The sequence below is a fragment of the Phyllostomus hastatus genome, unplaced genomic scaffold (genome assembly GCF_019186645.2).
Source record: "Phyllostomus hastatus isolate PE091 unplaced genomic scaffold, TTU_PhHast_1.1 phas_contig_16, whole genome shotgun sequence".
Taxonomy (NCBI): Eukaryota; Metazoa; Chordata; class Mammalia; order Chiroptera; family Phyllostomidae; genus Phyllostomus; species Phyllostomus hastatus.
The window spans coordinates 9,617,921-9,633,881 of record NW_025333643.1 but is presented as its reverse complement, the minus strand read 5'-3'; the positions used below and the strand labels follow the sequence as shown (position 1 = coordinate 9,633,881).

Sequence of the window (15,961 nt, the reverse complement as noted above, 5' to 3'; positions counted from 1 at the left end):
CCCCCTTTGTTGAATATTAATTGACCATAGAGACTTGGGTTTATTTCTGGGCTCTCTATTCTGTTCCATTGGTCCGTATGTCTGTTCTTATGCCAGAACCAGACTGTTTTGATTACAGTGGCCTTGTAATACAGTTCAATAACAGGTATTGTGATCCCCCTTACTTTGCTCTTCTTTCTCAAAATTGCTGTGGCTGTTTGAGGTTGTTTGTGGTTCCATATAAATTTTTGAAATGTTTGTTCTATATCTGTGAAATATGTTATTGGTATTTTAATAGGGATTGCGTTGAATCTATAAATTGCTTTGGGTAATATGGACATTTTGATAATGTTAATTCTTCCAATCCATGGAAGAATTCCATGGTTTTTAACAGAGCAATAGATGGATATAAAGACAGAAATGTGTGTGGAGACTATATATATATAATGTAATGAAATGTAATAATGTGATAATATACATATATATTTCCCAGATTTTTCTGGTTTAAGTGCCTCAAAACAATGATTTCCCAATAGCAATGAGCATATCTAATGCCTAGATCTTGGCTTCTAGATACTATTGCCCACTAAATGGAACCAGGGCTCCTTGGAGAAATAGCTGATTTCAGGGCTAGGTCTGGGAAAGTACAAGAAGAGCCCAGAATTTCTTGCTGTGCCAGGAAGTAAAAACATGCTCAAAGAACAATAGGAACACATCAGAAGGACAGAGGAACCACCTTGAAGGGGGTCCCACTGGCCAAATCTGGGACAATTTGAACACCAAAATAAAAAATGGTAGCAACAGATTATAGCCCTTTGAATAAAGTAAGAACCCATCAGTCCATATCGATAATGAAAGATCTAGAGGTGAACAAGAAATTATTTGAAGTCCAAGAAGTCCATAGTGCAATAGGCAAGACAGCCACAAACAGACAAGCATAAAGGTAGCTCTACTCCTGGGCAGCACTACTTCCTCATGGGAGTGCTTCCTGGAAGTTGTAATGTTTGGGCATGGGGAAAGGTCTGGCAGGTACTCACAAGGGCCCTTTGCGCATCCGGGGCGTGCTCATGGCCCACTGCTTGATTTTGCTTAGGCTTTGCTCATTGAGGAGCCGCTGGCCCTCAGAGGGCATGCAGTCCACATAGAGGTTGTACAGCAGCAGTGCCTCTGTGTTCTTGCGTAGGGCATTGGCCTGGACCACACGCTGTGTGAACACACGTGGGTCCTCAGCACAGAAGAGAAGCCGGATCCGTGGCACCCAGTATTGGCAGATCAGGAGGGGTGGCCTTCCTGGTGCCAGGCAAGTGCGAGAGAGAAGGGAATAGTCAGTTGGGCTCTCTGGGTTGGAGCACTGGGTTGCAGCCTGGCTCTGCTGCTGATTCATGGTAGCCCTGAGCAAGGGATTTCCCTTTTCTGACCCCCATCACATCTGTGAAATGGGTATGTTTGTATTCCCTGCCCTGCCCACCTCACAGGTTGTCATGGATAGATGTGAGAGTGCTCTGAAAACTGTTAAGAGCTTTGCACAAACAAGGAGCTATACAGGGGTGGCTGTTTACATTCCCATTCCTTGGTGCCACACCAAAGTGGACATCCCTAATTAATGGGCCTCAGGCTCCTTCTCACCATCATGCTGGGTTGGTATACCAATACCAGCTGCTCAGAGTTGGTATATCAAATAATGACTCTGAGGTCTCTGGGGTGGGTCCTCTGGTTCTCACTGGTTAGGGACAGGTAGCCACAGGACAAACAGAGCAAGGAAAAATTCCAAATGAGCAAGCTGTGCCCTAAGTGAGGGGTTGGCTTCAGTTACAGACCAGGTCCAGCCTGAGCTGGGGGTCTGCCTGAATTGGGGGCAGAAAGCTTGTACCTTCAGCAGTGACCCCTCCATTCAGGATGGGCTTCCCCATGTCATCTCGCACCAAGCCTTTCTTGTCTGTCTTGTGTACCAGGTATAGCTTCTTCTCCTCGTCGTAGTCCAGGACACCAACATTGAACCATTGATACTTCAGCTCCCGGCTTTTGGGGTCCTCTGAAACAGGAGGGAAACCCACCAATATTCCCTGTCATGGGGTGAGTGGGGCCTCTCAATGTGGGCAGCAGGTGCTGGGAATGGGTCTCAGAGGTCATTAGTCTAGCCTTACTCCCACCAGGAGGGCAACCTCCGGCTCCAGCAGAATGGGGGCCCTGCTTTCTCCTAGGACTCTGAGCTGGACTCTGGGGAGGCCCTGGCAGCAGGAGGAGTCACAAGGAGTAGCCCTCTCTGCCCTTGTACTCTGCATGACCCCATGGGGCGGGGGAGGGGGGGAGAGAAGGTAGCAGGACTGGGAGAGGAGGCAGGAAAGCCCCAAGCAAGCAGAGACCTATCGAGTTGTAAAGATCATCGTGTCTGAGCTAGACCCCTTCAAATTGACCAAGTCCAGGGTGAATTATACCCTTCCCACAGGCTGTCTGTGGCAGTTGAGCCCCTTGGCCCCTCTTATCAGGGCAGGTTAGGGCAGGGAAGAAGACTGCTGTCCTGCAATGACCTCCAAGGGGGCCTCAGTGCCTGTTTGTTTGGATGGGCCTCCCACCACTGAAAATCTACTTCTTCAGCTCACCTACTGCCACTGCACCCCACACTATTTCTCTCCAGCTATACTGGATATCTGGCTATTCTTGAGACTTTGGAGCTTGCTTTTGCATTTGCTTTGGCTGTGCCCCCTGCCTGGAATAGTCTTCACTCAAGTTACCTCATTAATTGTTTGTTCCCTGCTCAAGTGCTTTCTCAATGGAGAATAACCTCTGCCTAAAGTAGTATCTTTGCTCCAGGTACTCTCTGACCCATTACCCTGCTTGTGTCCCTCAAAGAGCTTAAGTCATATTGTGTATGTATCCTCTCCTGGTCCTGGTCAGCCTTCTCCCGCTAATGTCAGCTTCCCAAGGGCAGGAGTGACTTTGTCCCATCTTGACCACAGATGCATCCCTGTCCCTAGAATGCAAACTGGTATGTGTAGTAGGTGCTCAATAAACTTTTGTAGATGTTAGATACATATGGCACAGTGCCAGGCAGAGAAGCCTCAATACGTAGTGGCTTAAAACAAATGTGGGCACCCGGCCCTCACACAGCTGATCCTCCACAGAGGGCTGAGGTTGGTGGTCAGTGATCACAGCCAGTCCTTGCAGCTGACTGGCCTAGGTAAACCCCTCCCACTGACCTGCCAACAACAACCAAGGCTCAACTACAAAAAGAGGGTACACTCAACTCACAGGAAGGGCGCACCTTGATTACCTAACTTGGGTGATAGAGGAGCCGGTGTCACTGGACCCTACAGAACACCTACTACATTAGACCACACTACCAAGACATGGAGTCATAGCAGTTCTACCTTATACATAGAAACAAACACAGGGAGGCTGCCACCAGGAGGAGACAAAGAAACTTGGATCAAATGAAATAACAGACCAAAACTCCAGAGAAAGAACCAAACAAAATGGAGATAAGCAATCTGTCAGACGCAGAGCTCAAAACACTGGTTATAAGGATGCTCAAAGAACTAAGTGAGGACCTCAACGGCATCAAAAACATCCAGTCAGAAACGAAGGATACACTAACTGAAATAAAGAATCATTTACAGGAAACAACAATAGAGTGGATGAAGCTGAGAATCAAATCTGTGATATGGGACATAAGGAAGCAAAACAAACAAACAGACAAACAAACAAACAAACCCCAATTAGAACAACAAGAAGAAAGAAGAATCCAAAAAATGAGGATAGTGTAAATAGCTTCTGGGACAACTTCAAGAGGTCCAAAATTCACATCATAGCAGTGCCAGAAGGAGAAGAGAAAGAGCAAGAAATTGGAAATCTATTTGAAAAAATAATGAAAAATGACTTCCCTGATTTGGTGAAGGAAACAGACATGTAAGTCCAGGAAGAAGAGAGAGTCCCAAACAATATGGGTGCAAAGAGGCCCACTCCAAGGCACATCATAATTAAAATGCCACAGGTTAAAGAGAGAATCTTAAAAACAGCAAGAGAAAAGCACCTACAGGGGAATTCCCATAAGACTGTTGGCTGATTTCTCAACAGAAACTTTACAGGCTAGAAGGGACTGGCAAAAATATTCAAAGCCATGAAAAGCAGGGACCTACAGCCAAGATTGCTCTACCCAGCAAAGTGATCATTTAGAATCAAAGGACATATAAAGAGCTTCCCAGACAAGAAAACACTAAAGGGGTTCATCATCACCGAGCCATTATTATATGAAGTGCTAAAGGGACTTACTTAAGAAAAAGAAGAAGATCAAAACTATGAACAATAAAATGGCAATAAATACAAATCTATCAACAATTGACTCTAAAAAACAAACTTAGCAAACAACAACAAGCAGAATCATGGATATGGAGTGTGTCTTGATGGCTGCCGGAAGGGAGGGAGGTGTAGGGGAATGGATGAAGAGGTGAGAGGATAAAGAAGTACAAATAGGTAGTTATAGAATAGCTATGGGGATGTAAAGTACAGTATAGGAAACGAATGGGGTAGCCAAAGAAACTATGCATGACCCATGGACATGAACAATGGTGTGGGAATTGCCTGAGAGAGTGGGGAGTGCTGGGTGGAGAAGGACATAGGGAGAAGAATTGGGACAACTGTAATAGCATAGTCAATAAAATATAATTAAAAAGTAAATGTGGGCAATACAGAGTGAACCAAGGAAGGAAGAAGGGCTGAATTCCCAGAAAACACTCCCTGGAGGTTGATGCCGGATAGATGAGTAAAGGAGGTTGCTGTGGTATACCTCACTGGCTTTGGTTCTGTTTTTGCTTTCCCTTCCCTTCCTAGTAAGTTTCCTTTTTGAAAATACTGACTTTGTCTTGGCTCAGCTTAAAGGAAAAAATGTCATAAGAAACCCTCAGCAGAAAACAAGAGTTCTCTGCAGAATTGCTCCCTGCGAGCCCCTCGTCTTGCTTCAAAGGCCAGGAACCATGTGAAGGGGTGCAAACAGAAGCACTCTGGGGAAGTGGGTACTAGGTGCTTTAAGGTTAATGGAGCCCCAAACATTCTAGTTTTATCACCAGGAAATGGTGATCTGGGTACAATTGAGTTAAATTATTTTTGTAATTAAGTAAAAATGAAGGGAACATTCTGGGCTTCTTGTCTAGTTCAGAGAAATTGATTCCAGCATTAACCTGATTTTAAATCAAAACATAAAGTTAACAGCATGCTCAATGGACTCATTGAGGGCCTCCTGGATGCTGAGCAGTCTTAAAACCAACATGGCTCTTATACTCTTACCTGGCACCAGGCCCACTCTTTGCTCTATAGTGGCTTGTCTACCCATTGGCAGGAAGCAGAGCAGCCCTCAGCCCTGCACATGGGCATGACTACCTCCAACTTCCAAGCCCATGACCCATGTCTTTCCAGGATGCCTGCAGAGAACCAGCCACACAGGCCAGGGCAGAGGCTGTGGAAGCTTACCCTGGCACTGTTTCCAATAGCAGCCAGCTGGAGAGAGCCACCACTGCCCACAAGGCAGACCTAGGGCCAATGGAGGGGCCAATACACACAAGGTAGAGCAAACCTGGGCACCAGTGTGGGTATGTGTGTGTGGGTTTGATAGTGGATGCAAATGGATGATGGTAGGTGAGTTGGTAAAAATGTGCATATGAATGTGCCTGCATGTGTTTGTGAGTGTGTGGGATGGGGTATGTAACAGTGAGCATGCTTGTGAACATGTGTGATGGTGTGTCTCTGTGTGTTTGCGAGTGTGTGTGTTGCCACAGAGAGGTGGTAGGCCCCAGTTAGAGCTGGGGCAATAGTGCTTTCTCAGTGGTGAGATGGAAGGGCTTGAACTGTGCCCCTTAGGCATGTGTATGTTTTTTATTACCAATAAGTCAAAGTTGTTTTGCATTGTTTTTAACACTAGACACCATCCAGCTGTCCCTTCCCCAGCCCTCCCACTAATGTCATCCCTGGCCCCTGCATTTCTTGCCTCTGCATGACCAGCCCCTTGGCCAGGATCCTAGCTGGGATGTTTTAAAAGGTGGGGCCCTCATCTCCCAGGGCTGCTAAGCCCCAGGGCAGCCCAGGAATCCCTGGCAAAGCTACTGCCAGGATGGAAGGGTACAGACCAGCATCCCGGCCCCCTAACCAGGCTGGTCCTGCTCACCATGCCCCAGGAAGTCATTGGTGGGCAGGAGGGCTTTTCCTGGGACTGGTTTCCTGTCCTGAGACCCTGGCTCCAAACCCATGTTGAGCCATTCACTGGGAGTTCGGCAGTCAAACTCCTCATTGTCGAACACCTGCAAGAAAGCAGCAGCCATCAGGGGAGGCAGACCAACCCAGTGGGGCCTGAGTAGTCTGGGCACGCTAGCCCAGACTACTGGAGGTGCCTACATAGGCTCCTCCCCAGGTGCAGGTGCTACAGACTGGGAACCAGAGAGCTGAGCGCCTCCTCTGCTGCTCACAGGTGCCCGTGAGTTCTGGATCTATGAAACCCAGGATCCTTGTCCAGCCAAGCCACCCTAAGGTTCAGTCAGAAGGGTACCTGGGGACACATAGTGGGATATGAGCTCTCTTTCCCACTGCCCCAAGTCATCCAGCTCAGGTCCAAGGTAAGAGATGACCCTTGGATTTTCCCGAACACCCCACCCAGACTTGGAAATGATGGAGATTCAGGGTTGTCAGGAGACCACCTTCAGCAGGCTGATGTGCATCTGGATTCAGTTCTGCCTCCCTGCAAGACACACTCAAGGCCACAAATGCGGCATGAAACCCAGAGCAGGCTATCCTCCTCCTTCCTTCTCCCAGGATTCAATGTGCCTGTCAGTACCCAAAAGGGGCTGCAATGATGCCTTCCTCCACTCCTGGTCTCTCTATCTTGGTGAGCCCAGAGCAGTGATCAGGGAGGCCTGCACATATTCCACAGTCCAACTGGGCTGCTTCTTGGTACCTTGTTAGGTGGTACCTTGGTACGTGGGTTAGGTGGGGGAAGGAGCATATAGGCTACCAAGGTTCCCAGGGAAGCAGTGGAGAATCAGCATCCTATGGGTCCTGGGGCCTCTCTGTCTCAGGCTAAGATGTTTGAGACCCCTATAGGGCTCCAATTATGCAGTTGCTCTATCTGGCAAGTAAGCACTTGTGATTGCCATGGGGTCCCCTTTCTGGTTTGGTCCCTCAGCCGAGATCATGTACCCCCCTGACCACCACCCCTCTGTGGAAGCTGTGCTCACCTTCAGTGGGAGATAAATGGGGAAGAGTGGGTCATTGCCCTGCTCGATGGTCTGGGGCTGGTGGGGGTCTGGGTGCCTGGGCATGAGCTTGTCGGAGTCGATGCCCTCTCTGGCCAGCAGCTGCTCAATGTCCAGGCTCAGGTACAGCCGCTTCCTCCTGGTGGAGGAAGACAGGGAATCTTGTGACTGCTTGTGTGAGGCGGCTGGCTCAGTGGGTGTTAGCAAAAGCCCATGGGGTTGAAATGGTAAGGATGTGGCCCAGGGACCCCTTCAGGGCAACTTGTGACTCTGGGACTCATCAGGGAGTGGTGTGATGGCTGGAACTGGTGGGGGAAGGAGCATATAGGCTACCAAGGTTCCCAGGGAAGCAGTGGAGAATCAGCATCCTATGGGTCCTGGGGCCTCTCTGTCTCAGGCTAAGATGTTTGAGACCCCTATAGGGCTCCAATTATGCAGTTGCTCTATCTGGCAAGTAAGCACTTGTGATTGCCATGGGGTCCCCTTTCTGGTTTGGTCCCTCAGCCGAACTGGTATGGCTGGATGGTTGGGACTGGTATTCCAACTGCCCTTCTGTCCTGCCTGGCAGTTCTACCACATTGACCCAAATATCACCCTCCCCAATTCCACAGCATGAAAAGCAATTTGTTCATATCAAGAGACCAAAGGACTAGGGGGTTTGATTTGAACACTTGCACACAGGCTCATTTTAGTGGCCTCTGGTGTGGGAATGGTCACTGAATTGCCTGCTATCCCTTGCCCTGAGTTGGGCAGACACAGCCTCCTGAGGACAGGCCCTCCCCCAGCCCACCCAGCCATACCTCTCAATCTCAGTCTTGCGGGGGCACTGGCCCGGCAGCACCAGGAAGGGCACCTGCACCTTGGGCTCATAGGCCTGCAGTGGGAAGTCAGCCTGTGTGAGCAACTGGGTGGTGGGCCCGATACGCTGCTGCTCCAGGCGCTCCTCGAAGTCCTCAGGAACCTCAAAGGTTCTGACTATAGGCAGAGGAAGGGGCATGAGCTACAGAGACTCAGACTAGGGCCCAATACCCCTGCTCTAAGACAAAGTACTAGGCAGGGATTAGGCATACACACTACTTTGGGGCATGGAAGTCTCAGAGCTAGCCTGTGGTTGGGCAGTGAAGGGGAGAAGCCAGACATAGCACCAGGCACCCAAGGGAGTGCAAGCCTGAGGGACAAGGGCCTCCAGAAGGTCTGTTAGGTCCTGTTCTAAGCTCAGAGCCATCATGCTGCCCATGACCCCAGCACTAGTTGCCACTGCTCAAGCCAGATGCTAAATCAAACCACAGATGAGGATTACAACTAGACAGGAAGGCTAATAGGCTAAGGCCTGCATATTTGGGATCTGTTCCTGCTACCCCTGCCCTAGAGGCCCCCCAAAGCATATGAGTCTGAACACCACTCACTCCCTGGGACCATTTGTTGACTCCGGGCATCCTGGATAGTACAGAGTAGGGGCACCTCCACCTGGGCCCTGGAGGACCTTCAAGTCACAAAGTGGACACCCCTACTTAGACAACCAGGATAGGCAGAGGCTTTCATTCTAGGCCTCAGGGGAGGGAGCTGGTGGACACAGGCCTACTAATAGGGTGAGCATTCCAGTTAGCCTGGGACTGAGGTGTTATTCAGGATTCAGGCTGTTAAGCAGAAAGTTCCAGAAAAACTGAGACTATGGAGATGGGAAATGAGGTATGGGAATATGCTTCAGGAGATAAGCCACCTTCTCTAGGAGCTGGTTGGGTCCAGGACAGCTAGGTGATGACTCCCCTCCACTCTCTTGGGAGGCCCTCGTGACCCTCCTTGGGCCTTATCATTTTTGAGGCTCAGCAGAGGTCACCTGCCTTCAGCTGAAGTCCATTTTTCACCAGAGCTGTCAAGTACTCGGGGAAACCTCACTGCCTCACAGCACCAAAAAGTCCTGGTCAAGAGGGCTGTTTTCAGACCCCCAACCACCTGCTCTTGAGCCTGTGGGTCTATGAGACCATTCCACTCCCAGAACCATCGGCTCCTGGCCCTGAATCTCAGGGGCCAAGAAGGATCCAGGGTGAGGAGAACAAAGCGTGGCCTCTGGCCCCTGCTGCATCCATGAGCCTGAGGCAGCCTTCTTCAACATTCCCCTTTTCATTACATGGTTGGGGTCGCAGAGCTGCTGATCACCCCCACCTTACCCCTGCCATGGATGGTAGAAGCAACATTCCCTATTCCCAGTAACCCTGCAGCTCTTACATCTGTGGTTTGTAATAATTTTCTGGGCCACATACACTTGTGAGACTGGATCCTCAGATCACAGCACGAATGCTCATGCATGTGACGTCTCCTGTGCCACTTTGGGGGGGTCACAAACCCCATGAGGCCCATGGGCCCCGACAGCACTAATCTGGGTAGCGCCAGGAAGGAGCTAGGCCTCTGCTAGGGTTGGAGAGGACTGGCAGACAGCTGGGACCATGGGGCATCTGTGCCTGATCTAAGGGGGCAGGCATCCTGTCTGCCAGCCAGGTGGGAGGGCCCCACCTAACTCCTGACTGTCACTCAGAGCCCAACCTTGCTTGTTGTCTCTCCTGGATCCACCCTACTCCTCCCTTTGCCAAGGGGGACTGCCACTCCCCACTCCTGGCAGACCTGTCCCAGTCCTTACAAAATTCATCACAGGGACAGAAGAGTCCTTTTTTCCTCCAGGAAACATCTCCAGGACACATTCCTGTGTCAGGCCCTCTTCTAGAGGCTGAGGCCCTAGCAGGGAACAGCTCAGACACAGTCTTGGCCTTCTCCAAGACCCATTCCAGGGGAGGCAGAAAATATACATGTAAATGCCCTACCCCCACCCCCAGCTGGGTGGAGGGAACTGGAGCCATGGCCCTCAGCAACCCCAGTTCCCCAGGGCCCTTGTCACAGCTCTGCTAAGAGGAAAGCACTCATTGAGCTCCCAGTTCAGTGAGCTGGGCCCTTGCAAAGCACCTCATCTCTAGTCATCCTCATTTTACATTTGAGGAAACTGAGACTTTCAGCCTGAGGCTAGAAGCCCTGCTTCTAAGTGTACCTCCTCACCCAGCTCTCCAGGGCACTGACCTCTTGGGGAGAACTTGTCAAGGTCGGCTTGCCGTAGGAGGTTCTGGTTCATGCAGGGGCCACGGCATACTTCCTAGAACCAAACCCCAGAACCCCAAGGGGGAATGAGCGTCCTGGGGACAGGCGGGACCTGGGAGGCACCCCAAGGCCAGCTGTCTTCCCCAAGTCCATTGGGGAGCACCATGGGGGTATGAGGGTAGGGCAGAAACAGTGAGTTTGTACAATTCCTCATTCAGACGCTACAGTGGACCACAAGCTGTCACTACCTGGGACACCCCTGGCCCTACCTTGTTCTGGTCCTGTACTATGCGCTCTGAGAACACTATTGGTGTGTGTTCAGGAACTGAGTCATAGGACAGAGGTACTGGATGGCCAGCAGGGGTCTCTGTGTGAACCTTACCTCTCAAGGGCTACTCTGGCACCCCAGGCAGTGTTGGTATCAGTGGGTCCTTATCCTATCTCTCTTAGTCCCTCTCCCCTGCCTAAAACCTGCCTAACGCTGTCTGATGCCTGTGGGGCTCCATGAACTCTTCTCTAGCCACCCCATCTCTGTTCTGTCCCTGCCTCAAGCCTCTATCTCTCCCCTTACAGTATACCCTCCTCCCCCACATGGCCATTGGCTCTGTCAGGGACCCCAAGCCTTTGTACCTTCTATACCTTCTGCCTGGACACTACCTCCCAGCTGCTTTCTTACCCTCTCTTAGATCTCAGCAGTATGCCACCTCATGCAAGGACCCCTCCCAAACCAGAGCTGGGTGGGGAAGGTAACTCCTCACTAAAGCCATTGCCCCATGACAATAGAGACATGGATATCTCATCTTCACTGTCTCCAGTGCTCAGTTCAGGGCCTGTCACACAGTAGGTGCTCAGTAATGAATTGTTGAATGAGTGAACAGATGGATAGATGAACAGAAGGATGAATGAAAGGGTGGTGGATGGGTGGGTGGGTGGGTAGATGATGGACAAATTGACAGATGGATAGATAGATGAATGGATAGATAAATGAACAAATGAACTGATGAATAGATGGGTGGATGGATGGATGAAAGGATGGGCAAATGGAGCCCATAAGGGGGGACTCAGGCTTGGTAGGGGACAGTTGCCACACTCACCCCAAGTTGATCCAAGGTTCCAGGGCTGAGGATGTCAGAGTAGAATCCACGCTGCTTCATCAGTGGATACTTCTTTTCAGTGCTTTTCAGGGAGGGTAAAGCTGGGGTATTGGAGTAAGGGCTTGGAGGAGGTTTCTCCGACCCAGAATCTGGTGCCGGGTTATGTTCTAGGCCTGCATCATTCCTCCTCGGACTATACTTTTGGCTGTCAGGAATACTGCTGCATTCTGGGTCCTGAGGGGTCCTTCCAGGGCTGCAGCCTCCTATGTTAGGCTGTTCCATGCTGTTTCTCAGGGCGATGGCCCAGCCAGAGTTCCTAAGAGAACATATTGGCATCATTGGGCCTTTGCTAGCCTTTTGTCAATCCCTAGGCACATCACAACACAGGATGCCTTGCTTGCCACCTGAATCAAGCCCATCCTCTTATGCATGGAAAGAGAAGAGGGAGCATGGAAGGAGTGGTCTCTGCCTGGTCTGGAAAGGCACACAGTACAGGGAAGTTCCCACCAGGAGACAGGCCTTCCCTGCACGATTCATGTGAGAAATGAGTTGCAGTCAGGGCTGAGTGAGGAGAGTCTGGGAAGCCCTGCAAATGTCCTTACCCCAGTGCATCCTTCTGCACTTGCCCACCCCCTTTCCCCCATGTTACAGAGCAAGGCCTGGCTTCTCACAAGGGGGCACAAAAAGGACAGCCCAGAGCTTACTCACTCAAAGAAGGGCCCTGTTTGGTTTTTCCCCAGATGACTTTTACCCATAGCAGCCCCAGTGTCCTCAGCCCAGCCCTGCTGGTTGCCCTGCCTCTCCCCACATGGGGATGGGGCCATGTCCTCCCTCCCCCAACCATTCTGCCCCCCAATCATACCCCAGGATCTAGAGTACTAAATAGCCTCCACAGAGGGACCCTGACCCTCCATGGGCTACAGATCCCACTGCCAGAAACTTTGCTCAGGGTCAGGTCCATTTAGGAAGCATATACCCTCCTCTCTCCCCAAAAGGAGTAGCAAATGTACCACTGGGTTACATAATCATCCACCATCCTAAGGTCAAGGTGTGCAGAGTTTTCATGTGGGGTGAACAAGCCCTTGCCAAGCCTCTGTTGCTTTCGGCTACTTCAAAATGCATCACGGGGGGAACTCCCTGGTCAGAGGAGCATTACAAGAAATGGGACAAGGGTATGGGGGAGGAGAGGTTTTCATATAATACTGATGCAAAAACAAAAGTGGGTGAGTCAACAATTATCTCAATAAAAATTTCAACTAAATAAGGGGAGCATATTAACAAAAAGAAATAGGGACCTGGTCCAAGTAACACCCCCTCCTCTCCCATTCCATTTCCCACCCCCTGCATATGAGGAGGAGAAATCCAGGAGCTTGCAGTACAGGCTGCTCTCTGGGCTTGGTGTTCCATGCTCTGTCACGTCCATTTTAGCTATCATTAGGACTGGCTGGTGTAGGTCTCCTGTTGGGTCATGGCAGGGGTGTTTTCCCTGGACTGACCTGAAAAGTGGGTGGGCAGCTGGGAATGTCTGGAGCAAGCTCCCCAGCAATGCTGAAGCAGCCTGCAGCTGTTGAGTCCATTTCTAAGAAGGGGGTGGTGAGTTGGCAAGACCACTTGAGGGACTGTGAAGGGCAGATGGGGCTCTGGCTTCTATCCAGTCAGCCATATCCCACCAGAACTCTGCTCTCTTAATTCACTCCCTGGTGGTCAGCTGCTTCCTAAGGCAGGTGCTGAAAACAATGCTAAGTTTGGTCCACCTGTCTGACAATCACTAGCCCTTCCCAGAGCACCCTGAAGAACAGAGGAGCCCCTGGGGATCAGCCCCATCATGGCTGCAAACCTACAGATGTCTGCCTCATCTTTGAACAAATAGAGCAGGCCTTGGAGAGACGAGGGTCCCAGCTCCACAGAAAAGTGTTCCATTTCCGTTTCCCCAGCTCCCAAATAAGCTTGAATATGCTCAGCTGCTTCACTGGTATGTTACAAGGATTGACATAGATGCAGAAATGTCCAAGAAACCAGTGTCAGTGATGGCAAAAGGAGTCTGTGATGGGGGGGTGGGGATGTGCTGCCCCTTTGAAACATTTCCCTCTGAGCAGCTGGGCAGTGTCCAGGCAGGTCCCAAGAAGGAAAGTGGAAGTGTCAGCTGCAAACCCAGAGTCCTGTTTCCTCTCTGTCCCTCAGTCCTTCACAAGGATCGACAGCTGCCTTCTAGTCCCCCTCCCCCAGCTCTGGGCACTTGTACATTGTCAGTGTGCACAGGACCTGTGGCACACAGACAGGTAGACAGACAGAAACACCTCTCTCTTCTGTCACAGCCCCATGGGTGATGGCAGCTTCTGCATGGGAATGAGTGTGGCTGGCAAGAGGGTTCCTATCCAGACCATTTGTGTGAGGGAGCTGGCCAGTAAGATGCCATGGGTGATCCAGTGTTGGGAATGGTAAATGTTATTAAGAGGCTTGGATGTAGTTCATGCATCATCTCATTTAAACCTCTGAGGTAGAAACTGAGACTGTCTTCATTGCTCAGAGGTGGGAAAAACAAGGCTCAGAGAGGTTAAGTAACCTATGCAGGGTCACACAACCAGCAGGAGGCACAGTTGGAATTTGAAACCAAGTTATTTTTTCCACCAGTCAGATCAACTGGGAGGCCTATTGTCTGGAGCTAGAGGAAGTTTTAGGTTGGATTCACTGACATTCAACCCCATGTTGCCAACCACCTGCCAGGAACTGCACTGGATGGACACGATGAACAAGGGTATTTGATCCTCACAACAGGTATTTTTTTTATCACCAGTCCACAAGCAAGGAAACTAAGGTTTAGAGAAGTAAAACTTACAAAGGACACACAACCAGTATGGAAACAGAAGTTTTCCTCTCTGGCTGACATAAAGGTCCATGTCCCTACCACCACTATACAGTGGTTCTTGAACTGTGTACCAAGGAACCCTGAGGTTCTGCAAAGTGTGAACCTGTGGGGAGAAGGGCCTAAGCAGGAGGGCCTCTAAGCCACCCACCCCTTATTCAACATGGACCCTGTTCCTTCATGTTTCATGTACCAGGGTCCTGTGTAGGATTTCATTTGACAAGTGAATCTGTGGCTTAAGGGTTTTTGAAAGTCTCTGTCCTTGTGGGGTCACCTGGCACATGATACTGTGGATGCTAATAACCCCACAGAGTTGGGCTCTCTCCACCTTTTTGGAGCACTCACCTGATGTGACCTGATCTGTGTTCCCACAGCTGTCTGAGGCTCCTCCCTCCGGTGAACATCTCCCCTTATTATAAATGCAAACATCTGTCTCACCTACCTGCTCAGCATGAGGGCTGAAAATGCAGAAATTTTCCAGTAACATTGGTCTTTAGAACCTTTGTACTAAGCACGGAACTGACACAGCCTTCATACATGTAGAGTAGGTGCCTGGAAAGTGTTTGCCTAATTATTGAATGAATGAAGTGAGTAAAGGGAGGTGGTTGATCTCTGTAACAACTTGTGAGATAGGTACCATAATACTCTGCCAATTTAGAGATGGAAACATCGAGGACTAAGGAGACTGGATGTGGTCAGGATCAGGAGAGGGAGCGGGTGGCTGGCTAATGAGGACCAGAATCTCGGCGAGGAGCGGGGCGAGGAGCAGGGTCCCCAAAACCGGTCTGGTGAGTACTTTATCTCCAAGGCTGTTTGAAAATGCGCCCACTCCTTTCTCACTTGCCAAGGCTCAGGAAACTGTGCTCAGATTCAGGGGCAGGGATGTGGACCCTGCACTGGGAGGACGTCCTCCTTACTGTCGTGTCTATTTGCCCTCTGCGCCTTATGGGGTCCCCCTGCCTGTGCTTGCCCTGCCAAACCTCTGCCCCACAGACCTACCCGCTGCACCAAACGTCGCGTCGTCCAGCGGCCTGTCTCTAGGGAGGGAGGTTGGGCCCGTTGCTAAGGGGCCGGACCATCTGTCTTCGTGGGGCAGGAGCTTCCGTCGGAACTCCGCCCCCCCCGACTTGGTTCCTCCTTCCCTGACTTGTTGCTTCCTCTTCCTGGACCTGGGCCGCCACTGAGCGGTGGGAAAGTGTCAGCCCTCTAGGCTCTCAGATCCAGGTCCCACAGTCCCTCTTCCCTCCCAGACTCTTTTATAATAAGAGACAATACAGCCAAATGCAGTGAGAGAAGTTTGAGTGAATCCTGTTTTTTTTTTAAGCTATGTAAATAATTTGGGGAGAATAATAGGGGGAAATTTATGAACTGGAAGTTTGCGTTTAAGGCACAGCTGCAGGACCAGTGGTCAGGTTATTGCTGAAAGGGTTGCTTCTGGTTCTCTCCAGGGGCTCAGCAGAACTGCCACCGGTGGCAACTCCTCCTCCTGCACCTCCTCAAAGTGGGCGGTGGGTGCACCTGGTCCCCCTCCCTAGTTTCAGGCATCCCATTGCTCCAGTGACCTCGCATAAGTTCAGGCTTTTATCCTCCTGCCTGTCCTGGATATTAAATTATATTTAATTTTCTTAGATGTGATAATGGTATTGTGGTTATACAGGAGACTGTCCTTGTCTCAGCTGATGAGAACTGAAAATTTTCAGGACAAA

General features: G+C 50.4%; 1 protein-coding gene across 1 annotated transcript in view; it reads right to left on the bottom strand.

Annotated features, from left to right (window-relative positions):
• DNAH1 (dynein axonemal heavy chain 1) overlaps positions 1-11,674 on the bottom strand; it is an 88,578-nt gene extending 76,904 nt beyond the window's left edge. Inside the window, exons 1-7 of the mRNA XM_045832124.1 lie at positions 11,393-11,674; positions 10,281-10,353; positions 8,015-8,189; positions 7,197-7,353; positions 6,134-6,266; positions 1,850-2,011; positions 1,017-1,269 (exon numbers count right to left, since the gene is read on the bottom strand). Coding sequence (XP_045688080.1) covers positions 1,017-1,269; positions 1,850-2,011; positions 6,134-6,266; positions 7,197-7,353; positions 8,015-8,189; positions 10,281-10,353; positions 11,393-11,674 — 1,235 coding nt within the window. The remainder of the gene's footprint in view (positions 1-1,016; positions 1,270-1,849; positions 2,012-6,133; positions 6,267-7,196; positions 7,354-8,014; positions 8,190-10,280; positions 10,354-11,392) is intronic.
• Positions 11,675-15,961: the final 4,287 nt, after the last annotated feature.